The 11317-nt window shown below is 50.3% G+C and overlaps 1 protein-coding gene across 6 annotated transcripts in view; it reads right to left on the bottom strand.

Moving 5' to 3' along the window:
* LOC149365533 (uncharacterized) overlaps positions 1-9872 on the bottom strand; it is a 71998-nt gene extending 62126 nt beyond the window's left edge. Inside the window, exons 1-3 of one of the 6 annotated variants that reach the window (XM_089543662.1) lie at positions 9540-9872; positions 6443-6517; positions 596-735 (exon numbers count right to left, since the gene is read on the bottom strand). In XM_089543662.1, the coding sequence (XP_089399788.1) occupies positions 596-735; positions 6443-6517; positions 9540-9663 (339 nt within the window). In that variant the 5' untranslated portion in view covers positions 9664-9872. Of the gene's footprint in view, positions 1-595; positions 737-6442; positions 6518-9427; positions 9470-9539 lie in introns of those variants that run through there. The other 5 variants (XM_089543657.1, XM_089543704.1, XM_089543671.1 and 2 more) reach the window with 5 other exon arrangements.
* Between the last annotated feature and the right edge of the window lie 1445 nt (positions 9873-11317).

Genomic DNA, 11317 nt, shown 5'->3' with positions numbered 1-11317 from the left:
GGTTTCTCTTCTTCTTCTCATTGGTGAAGCCATAGGCCGTCGGCGTCGCTGAAGCCATAGGCCGTCGCGTTCGTTGTGTTGTTGGCGTTGAAAACGTTGTACACTCCGATTATTTTGAGGAAAGGAAAGTGCGCATAATGGCTCCCCGGGTCAGTGGAGGCCTGAATCTTGCTTATAGGTACGAGGGGTAATGAGAGAGAGATGTGGGCTGCAGGCATTGGCAAGGTAGTGCCAGAAACGCGGCGCTGAAGCCATAGGCCATCTGCGTTCATTGTGTTAGTGCCGTTGGCGTTTTTCCTTCATGGAACACGGCGCAGTAGCTGTGTGTCCCTCCACATTTGTACACGCGGCGCAATCTCCTCGCGCATGCGCAGCTCGCAGCGGCGAGGCGCGCCAGCTGCGCGTAGTGACGTCACTTGCTCCTCGCGCATGCGCAGTATGGTCGAACAAGAGAGCACGCGAAACGACGAGACTGTGGCCAATGTAGCTCACGCTACAATAACATATTAGTCAGCAGCGAAAGCTGCCAAAGGTGATAAGGTCACCATCACGGTCGCGTTGCCGCCGGTCACGTGTAAAGTGTCTTCGCTCTCACCTTGTCTCTTTTCAAGCCGAAATTCAGGGCAGTAGTTCGGCCTTTCTGGCATGCCACCCTTGCACCTGGTGGCTGGGACACACGCTGCTGGACACCACGTAGCCCGGCGTACTTATCTCTGGTGACGCCTGGTTCCCTGCCTGCACCACGAGAAGTTAGGGGACGATTAAAAATGACGAAAGAGCCTGTCACGAATCGCATAACTTGTTCTCTATGTATCCGCTTTCGCAATGTCGTTATTATAAGTGATGTTAAACTTATGCGTAGTTGGCAAAGATAACTTCGGAGATAACGTGAACGAACGCCCTGAATAAACGGCAAACAAGCAAACAAAATTTTTGAAGCTTATTTAGGCAACATTTCGCGCATGTAGTGGGTCCTAGAGGAGGGCCACGAAGCTTTGGAAGCCCGCTGCTCTTGCCTGCATATGATCTTGGTGGAGCAGCGCAAAGGACGGGACACAAGAAACAAGGAAGGACTTACACAGGCGCTGACTATCAACTGAATTTTTATTTCGAAATACAGAGAATATATAGCAATCATAAGGGGGTGGAACATTGATAAAAGGGCTGCTCAATCACCGGAATCCAGAAGACAGTCACGTCAGTAGATAAAACATATTGGTAAATGTAGTGGCGGTGAAAGACGATAAGGAGAAGCGGAGGGTGTAAAGGGCCATGGCGCGAAATAACGTATGATGAATTTTTAAAGAGCCAAAAAAGGGGGGCTAAAAGCACGAAACAACTAAAAGGAGTAAAGGCCTGCGACGAATAAAAGCTAGCCTTATGTCACAATTAAAAGACCAACAACCCGGAATAAACAATAAAAACAGGATGGGATAAAATCAAACAACGCAAGGAGTCACAACGCATGCCCTGCTGTTCTCAGAAAATCCAATTCTTTCTGGGATAAACTAATGGATGGTGTACTGGCACAGTGGTATTTCGCACGACGGATGTTGCAAGCCTCAATTATTTCTCTCGACAGTTTTTGACTATTCGGAACCGTACACAGTGCCACCAAATTTTATTTGTAGTGGAGAGAACTCACAAGCTGGACCGCCTGGACACCAGACTCCGAGCGGCAGGACCAAATTTTGGCTCCTTATAGAATTTGGAAGCTGTGATTTGGGCGGCGTCCTGCTAAGCCTACCGGCAGGCCTAGCTTCGACTACGGGAGCACATGGGCTGCTAGGCCTAAGCAGGCAACGGTGGTGTGGCCTGGAATCGACCCCACTCTGTGAACTATACAGTCCATAAGACCATGGAAGGATTGCCCCAAAACTTCCCAGGCGCCCAGGAGATGGATGAGGACGGCTTCGACACCACTGACTCTGAGAGCTCGGTGAGCAGTGATGACGCGGCGTCCGCCATGCAGGAGCCGCCCAACTCTTGCAACAATGATGCCAGCTGGGAATTGGCGTTGTCCAGACGCCAGAAGAAACTCCAGAGGAAGAGCAGACGGATCGCTGCGGGAAGCAATCTCACCAGCCGAAAGAATCCCGGCGAAGACAATTCAGGTCAACCCGACCGACGGAGGGCCAGCCGCCGCCGGCAGAAACGCCAACGTACAAGGAACGTGACACCAGCCTACGCGCAGGCTGCCTCCGCTCCCTAAAAACGACTTTAAAATTATCCTACGACCGAAGAAGGGACAGGTTGTCGGACTGCTTCACACCCACCAGGTAGCCCGCGCTGTAGTCGCAGCGTGCAACCACCAAAGCAAAGATGAAGATTTGATCATAAGGCTGCGGCCGGGATCTAATATCATAATCGTAAGCACCCCACATGAACCAGCCGCACAATTTCCACCAGCCACGGGTAACTTCAACTGCAACCTTCTCACGGACCCAGCAACCCCTACCAGGGTTGGAAATAGCGTCAGCGTATACACCCGCCCCGACCTCACATTCGTAAGAAAAGTCGGACAAGCACAATGGGAGATCCTATTGGAAAATTTAGGCAGCGACCACTACATACTCAAGACTCAAGTAACGTCAGACAGGCTGAGACGCCAGTTGGGCACGGCAAAAATAACGGACTGGAATGCGTTCCGTGCAGCCTGCGACAGTAACCTTACCGAGAATGACATACAGACGATAGAGGAACGGGGAACTATGCTAAGGGATACGGAAGACAAGTACACCAAAAGCATAAACCGAACAGCGGAAGCACCCGACGTGGACGGTCGGCTGCTCAAAACTCTGGGATGCTAGGGGCAGTCTGACCAGGAGATGGAAAAAAACAAAAACATAACAAGAAACTCAAGCTTAAGATCGCCGAAATTACAGCCAAAGCAGAGGCATAGGCCACACAGCTGGCAAAACAAAATTGGCAACAATTCAGCGATTCTCTTAGTGGGACGCTAAGCACGCCACGGACTTGGCATATCCTTAAAGCGCTCCTTGATCCAAGACAAAAGCAGAAAACAATAAAGCCATATACCGGTTGATTCACCAATTCGAGGGCTCTGACTCGCAACTCCTCGACAGAGTGCGTGCCATATGCTTTGGTAGCACGAACCCGCCGACCTATACAGGGGAGTACCGGGAAGACGATAACGCTAATCTTGACAGACCCATCACAAGAGAAGAGGTCTACGCGGCCATACGAAACGCCACCCGAAATACGACCGCGGGTGCGAATAAGATAAACAACGCAGTCATCCGCAACATCACCGATGCGCTTGTCGCCGAACTGACCGACTTCCTCAACAAACATTGGGAAGCTGGAACAGTCCCCGAGAAATGGAAACATGCCGAAGTGGTGATGATACCCAAACCAGGCAAGAAATTGCAGATAAAAAACCTCGGACCGATCTCGCTTACGTTATGCCTGGGAAAACTATACGAGCGAGTGGTAACGCAGAGACTTCAAAACTACATGGAAGACAACGAACTGCTCCCTCACAGCATGTTCGGCATAGATCAAAATTATCAACTCAAGAAGTACTCCTTCAATTATATGAAGAAGTACTTCGGAACGTTCCTAGAGACGGAGAAAACGTAATAATGGCCCTAGACATCAAAGGGGCTTTTGACAATGTGAGCCACGAAGCAATACTGACAGGCCAGGACGACCTGAACTGCGGGCGAAGGATTCACAGCTACGTCAGAGCCTTCCTATCAAACAGAACTGTAACCATCGGTATAGGAGAACTACGGTCCGAGAAGTTTCGAACGCCTAACAAGGGAACACCTCAAGGGTCAGTCATCTCACCGACGCTATTTAACGTCGCCATGATCGGACTGGCGAAGCAACTAGAAGAAATCGACGACACACGCCATGCCATTTATGCTGACGACATCACCATATGCACTAATACTGGCTCACTCGGTGAGAAAGAGGATAGGCTACAAGAAGCGGCCACCTGCGTGGAAAACTACGTCAAAGCAAGAGGGCTAGCGTGCTCGACCGAAAAATCTGAGCTCCTACGGGGGCGGAGAGGAAAACAGAGCCGAACAGTCCCTACAAGCAAAGAACTTCGACTTAGTCTACCTAGAAGGAGAACCAATACCAGAGAAGACACTCATACGAGTCCTAAGGACGTGGATAGAGTCAAATCAACGCTGTACTCATACCCTTGCGCTCTTAAATACATCTACACTCCAAGTGGCCCGCATGATTACGCGCATCTCACCTAGACGTCATGGCATGCGAGAAGAAGACACACTCAAGGTGGTCAGGACCCTAGTGGTCAGCCGGGCGACGTAGTACAGTATCCCGTGCTACAACCATACCAAGAGTCAAATACAACAGGTGGACGCGATTTTACGCAAAGCGTATAAAACCGCGCTTCGACTATCCCATAACCCTCAACTGAAAAGCTCTTAGCCATGGGACTGCACAACACGTTCGAAGAACTGCAGGAATCGCAGCATGTCGCCCAAATGCGCAGACTACATACAGCAGACCCCCACAGGCAGAGTTCTCTTAAAGAAACTGGGCTACACCGAGCAAATTCGGGAAATATTCAGAACCGAAACGATCCCCGATGAGCACCGCAGCACGCTAAGGGTGGCACCGATACCAAGAAACATGGACCCTAACCTCCGCAAAGCTCGCAGAGAGGCAAGGGCTGACCGCTTACAGAAAACACACGCATCCGAGAATACAACAGTGTACGTGGACGCTGCCACATACGCCATGACAAGGGGAGAAAACACCAACAACGAAGTGAACACTGTAGTCAACTCGAAATTACACGAGATTACCAGCGCCTCTTTGCAACGCTGCACGACAGCCGAGGCTGAAGAAGCGGCCGTCGCTCTAGCGGCAGCGGAGGGCTATCGGACTGGGTGGTCATTGACAATTCTTAGTGACTCACAAGCAGCCTACCCACCCATCTTTGCGGCAGAGTCGGTCACAGACCGCTCCGCATACTCCGCTCTGTAGACTGCAAGCCACAACAAACAGATGCAGAACCACCAACATTTTGGTATGGGCTTGTCGGTGGCTCATCTTAAGGAAATATTTTTTTGCGCTGCATGTTCTTTCTTAACAGAACCACACAAGCCGATCAAACATGAGATCATCTGGGTACCGGAGCACACGGGGGTGGCAGGAAACCAAGAGACGGACAGGATAGCTCGAGGATATACTAACTACCGAGCATCCAACGTCAGCGACCTTGAGGAATCCCTGCCAGTACCTCGGGAATACTCGGCCGTACTAAACGACTACAAAGGCAGCAGGATGCAGTACCCACCACCGCACAAATCCTTAAAGAAGAGGCTGTCACATGGAAACAACTTCAAACGGGGTCATATCCAAACCTAAACACACTAAGTAAAATTCACCCCACACTTTACGACCACAATTGTCCGTAGTACCATGAAAAACCTACACTGTATCACATAACATGGGCATGTCAAAAATTGACGTCGTCCCAGTTATACCAAACCAAAGTGCGGAGCAATGGGAGGATCTGCTCTCCAGAGACTGCCGCGATGACCAGATCGGTCTGATACGGCGAGCTCAGCTGACGGCAGCATCCAGCGGAGCCCTGGAATAGGGGCGACCGACCGTCGTGGAGATGGACTCATCTGACCGCATAAAAACACTTGCACTAGTGCTGAATAAAGTTATCCTATATTCTATCCTATGTACACTGGTTCGAACCTGACCGCGGCGGCCGCGTTTCAGTGCAGGCGAAAGGCGCCCATGTGCTTTTTACTCATTGCAGTAGTCGACAGGAGAGAGTGAATGGATGAAATGAGAGGCTTGGATTTGGTTTATCGGGGTTTAACATCGCAAAGCGACTCAGGCTATGAGAGACGACGTAGTGAAGGGCTTCCGAAATTTCGATCACCTGTTGTTCTTTGGCGTGCACTGGCATCGCACAGTACAGAGGCCTCTCGAATTTTGCCTGTGGCCGGGGTCGAACCCGAGTCTTTCGGGTCAGCAGCCGAGCACCATAACCACTGAAACAAAACTGAAAGTTTTGAGGAAAGTAACGGCGCCGCAAGTGTCTCGCTTCACGATGAACACCTCAACAATGGTGCAGGAGCACTACGCCGGGCGAAGACGTTTACAAATGCAGCCGTCAGAAATCTAGACGAGAAATCAATCCAGGAACTAACAGACTTCTATAACAGAAACTGGGAAGAAGGCACACTCCCAGCACAATGGACGCACGGGAAAGTAATACTAATCCCAAAGCCCAACAAGACAATCGCCTCAGCCAATATGCGACCGATATCGCTCATCTCCAGTTTAGAGAAACTTCTCCCTACGTACCAAAGAACAGTCAATCATCTATTTGGCGTCGTCTGCACACGCGAACGCTGCTTTCTCCAGTCAATCTTTCTGCACGCATCTTGTGCTCCCACCCCAAGGGTAGCCTTACCTAAATTCTCCCTCCGCCAGGCCGGTGCCTCTCCAAACCTGGAAGGACTGGGAGACCTCACTGTGGTCAGCGGACCTGGCCAGGCAGAAGACAGCCGTCAGCCGGGGCGCATACTTCACGGACCAACACCACATGAACATTTAGGCTGGGAATGGGGTCGCGTGGAGACCCAGGAGGCCTGCGGACCTCGAATTCTCTTGCTAAATAAAGTTTCCCCACGTGGATGCAGCCGATTCAATCTAAGGGCGGATGACCATCGCCATAACGAACCCTACTTACGTAGAGGAGGCAGCCATTGCGCTAGCGCTAGCTACCAACCCAAACGCTAATATTCTCACAGATTCCCAAAATTCCTGCAGGAATATAAACAAAGGACTAATCCATCAATCAGGTCTCACACTCTTAGCCAAACATCCTCCTAATCAAGCCTCAATCATATGTTTTTCAGGGCACAGGGAACACACGGGAGGGAGTGATGCCGCCCACCGGCACGCCCTAGCTTTCTTAAACCGGGATTCCCGCTTAGCCGACGAGGCAGAGAAACACGTTACACAACCCATAACCAGCTTCGCCGAACGCCTACAAGCCTACAGACGGGCCAGACAGACATACCCTACACCTCGCATAACTAGACAAGGCAGAAGAACACCCTTCGCCGACTACAAACAGACGCTCTCGTTACACCACTTCTAGACAAGGCAAAAATTCAGGGGGCAGTTTGGCTCTCTAAAGGCGCGTTCACACTTGCCCAAAAATCCGGCGAGCGAAGCGGATTCGCTCGCCGCGAAAACAAGGACCTGTTCTCACTTGTTCACGCGCGTTCGAGGCGGATCCGCCGCGCCGCTGCTATTTCTCGCTTTTCCACACCGCGTCGCTGCTAGCGGCATACACAGATATAGTGAGAAAAGAGCATAACTTTACGCTGTCGTCTTCTTAACATAAGCGTATGCATGCTTACATATGTTAAACGCAGGCGCATTCTCACTTTTAGTTCAGCGTATGCTAGCACAGACGCAAAAATAAAAGCCTATAGTGGCGCCATCTGGTTGTCAGGGCGGGAAACATTACTGTCAGGAAACCGACTCTGGTGTTGAGCCTAGAAGAGGCAGAATCATCTCTCTGAATAAAAAAATTAAGCAAATTTATCACTTATACGTTTCATTAGAGGCGAGGTGAGACGAAGTGAAAGACCTATGCCGCATTTCTGGCCAGTTAACGCTCTGAAAAAATTGGCGGGGGCTTAGCTTTGGTTAAGCCTAGTAGGTTGCAAGAGCTAGAGTTCCTGTATATGCTCCCGCAGGGAGCTTATACAGGAAGCATATACAGGGAGCATATACAGGGAGCATATACCTTTGGTAGCATATACTGTAACTCTAGCGAGAGAAAAAGCACAGCGCCTCATGGCGCACTGTTTGTTTAATTTTTATCTGTCATATTTAATTTTTATTCTCTTTTTCTTTTCTTATTTTCATTGTTTTATGTTTTGGTATCTTGTATTTTTATTTTTGTGCCTTTTCTTATTTCTATTTTTTATTTCTTTTATTTTTGAAACCGATGCATTCACTAAATGCGCCTTTATTCATGCTCAAACTATGCGCCGTCGTGGCGGAGTGGCAGCGTCTCCGCTCCTTATGCCAAAGGCCCTGGTTCGATACCCAGCCTCGACACAGTTTTTATTTTAAGTAGTGACGCCGAAACGCGGACAAATCTGCCGACACAGCTGTAACGTGCGAGGCATTACAGGCTTTCGCCTTGAAAAATCACACCCTTCGCCGACTACAAACACGCTCCCGCAACACCACTTAAAACACCGATGGTAGGCCGCTTATCCGTTCTTTCAGCCAGCGTCCGCCTCGGCAGACGCGGTTGTTGCGTCGCGCGTCCTTTCTCTCTTTCCTCTTATCTTTTCATTCTTCTCTTGCTGCACGTGGTAGCTACAAACAGACGCTCTCGTAACACCACTTAAAACCACCATTTTCAGCCAGCGTCCGCTTCGGCGGACGTGGTTGTTGCGTCGCGCGTCTTTTCGCTCTTTCCTCATCTTTTCATTCTCTTCTTTCTGCACGTGGTAGCTACAAACAGACGCTCTCGTAACACCACTTAAAACTCCACCAATGGTAGACCGCTTATCTGTTCTTTCAGCCAGCGTCCGCCTCGGCAGACGCGGTTGTTGCGTCGCGTGTCTTTTCTCTCTTTCCCCTTATCTTTTCATTCTCCTCTATCTGCACGTGGCAGCGGCGGTGGCTCGGCTTGAGCCAGTCGGGAGGCCCGTGCACTTTCCTTTTCATCCTTCTCTCAGTCGCAACAACAACAACCTCACTCTACAAACCAGAGTGCCCACACTGTGGAGAAATAGCTACGGCTTTTCACATGGCGTGGGCATGCCAATTCAATCCTGCTATAGACAGACTTCCTAATCCCAATTTGGAGCAGTGGGAGGCCGTTCTGCACAGCGAGGACTCCGACCAGCAACGAGGACTGGTTCGCAGGGCCCCCGCTGCGGCGCAGGCCAGTGGCTGCCCGAATAAGCGGACCAGCCAAGGCTCTGGTAATTGCCAATCTTTAAATTTGTCAATCAATCCCAAAGGAAGCTTTACTGAGGCACCCTTTCCCCACGTATGTGTTCACATATTTCTCGCACCATTAAGCGCTCACCGTAAACCTTCCGTAAAACACACAGTCGTGATTCCGTCACGCGTTGTTTCACAATAATAAGATTATAACTCGCTGCTTCCATCGCGTAAGCTGCTCTAAATGTAATTTTTTTACAGTTGACGGACCATCACTATTCAATATTTTGAAACGGTTCCTTAAAGCAAGTGGAGAAGAGCAAACGGTTGAATTGGACGCTACTGACTGGCCAAGGGACGCCGGGCTTGCACGTGGCAGCGGTGGTGGCTTGGCTCGAGCCAGTAGGCAGGCCCGTGCAATTTCCCTTTCATCCTCTCAGTCACAACAACACAACAACGCCGGGCTAGAACATACTTGATTGACAGCCGTGGCCTTGATTGACAGCCGTGGACAGCCGTGACCTTGATGACTGACAGAATGAAAGAATGTAGGCCACTGCGGCTGAATATTGTCGAGCGTTACTTACCGCGGTAGCTTGGGCGTTGCTCGGTGACAAAATCGCAGCTTCTTGTCGAATAAGTACGTTCCCTTTTGACCTTAAAGGCCATTCTCTTTACGCTCCTGGGAGTACAAGTATCTCCGTTTTTCATCACTGAAGTAGCAAAGACGGTTAATAACGATTAGTAAGAGAGACAGGTTGCAATTGAAGGCACACGTCAAGGGTGATGTGGTGGAGGTCTCCTGAAACGCTATTGGTGCTGCACATGCGTCTCTCCTCACTACCAGCGTTCCCTTTTTGCATCCATGCGTTCATTGTTTCGGACTATCCATCCATTTCTTATATAGTGGTTTTTGGGGAAGGAAAATGCCGCAGTAACTGGCTGAATTCTCGGTGGACACCCGAACCACGCCGTGAGGGAAGAGATACAGGAGGGAGTGAAAGAAGAAAGAGAGAAATAGCTTTTCGTGAGTTTCGGTCATGTGCCATTAAGCCTAAGCACATCATCATCATCATCACTTCTCGTGGACGGAACGCCGCATTTTCTGACTGCTGAGCCCCATAATGCGTTCGCATAGCGGGGCCCGCTTTGCACAACGGCTGCAATGGCTCAGTACTTAGAACGCTCGGCTACTGAGCCGAAGTTCACGCGCTCGAATCCGATCGCGGCGGCCGCGTTTCTGTGGAGGCGAAACAGAAATGGAGCCTCCATGAGCCCCTCTAGTGTGTTATGTATTCCCAGTACCAGGAGTATTAAGGCGAAAGCCTTTGATGCCTCATACTGTCATTAGCAGACGCGTCGGCAGCCGTGTCGACAGACGCGTCGGCAGGAGTGTCGACAGACGCGTCGGCAGCCGTGTCGACAGACGCGTCGGCAGATTCGTCCGCCTTTCGGCGTCACTGCTTAAAAGGCTCAAGGTTCTAGCATGAATAAAGGCGCATCTATAGACCACACTGCAAACTTACTTAGAGATAATTGGCACCAAATTTGCAATGAACTAAACGGCAACTTGGGTAGCGCTAAAACATGGGCGCTGCTCAGGCACCTCATAGACCCGACAAAATCGAAAAGAGAAAACAGCAAAACGATAGAACGTATCACGCACAATTTTCAGGGAACGGACGCCCAGATTACAGATTTTCTTTGGTCCAGGTACGTCGGAAGCACGCAAGTGCCACCCTGCACCATGGTATATTCAGGGACAAGGAACTCGAAGCTGGATGAACCGATAAAAGACTACGAGGTATACGCGGCTGCCAGGTCATTCACAAGGAACACAACACCGGGAAAAGATCAAGTAACAAATGCAATGATCAGAAACCTCAGTGATGGCCAAATCGAAAGCCTGACTGGACTAATCAACGAGCACTGGGAAAGGGGCACGGTCCCGGCGGAGTGGAAACACGCTGAGATTATCGTGATACCTAAACCAGGGAAAACACCCAGTTTGGAGAACCTTAGGGCCATTTCACTAACTTCATGCCTCGGTAAACTATACGAGAAAGTGGTCAAGACTAGACTGAGCATTTACATGGAGGACAACGGTCTGTTTCCGGATACCACGTTCGGGTTCAGAACGGGGCTCTCCACGCAAGACGTGATGCTCCAGTTAAGAGACACGGTACTAAAACAAATATCGGGCACTCGAGAAGGCGTAATCTTGGCCGTAGACCTCAAGGGAGCCTTCGACAACATCGGCCACAATGCCATTCTCACAGAACTCTCGGCAACAAACTGTGAGGAAAGGATCTTCGCATACGTAAAGGCCTTCCTGTCTAACAGAACAGCAACGATCGGCATCAAC

This window comes from Amblyomma mixtum, chromosome 1 (genome assembly GCF_055824585.1).
Source record: "Amblyomma mixtum isolate Tamu chromosome 1, ASM5582458v1, whole genome shotgun sequence".
Classification (NCBI taxonomy): Eukaryota; Metazoa; Arthropoda; class Arachnida; order Ixodida; family Ixodidae; genus Amblyomma; species Amblyomma mixtum.
The sequence above is the reverse complement of the archived record's forward strand: the minus strand, read 5'-3'. Positions and strand labels throughout refer to the sequence as shown.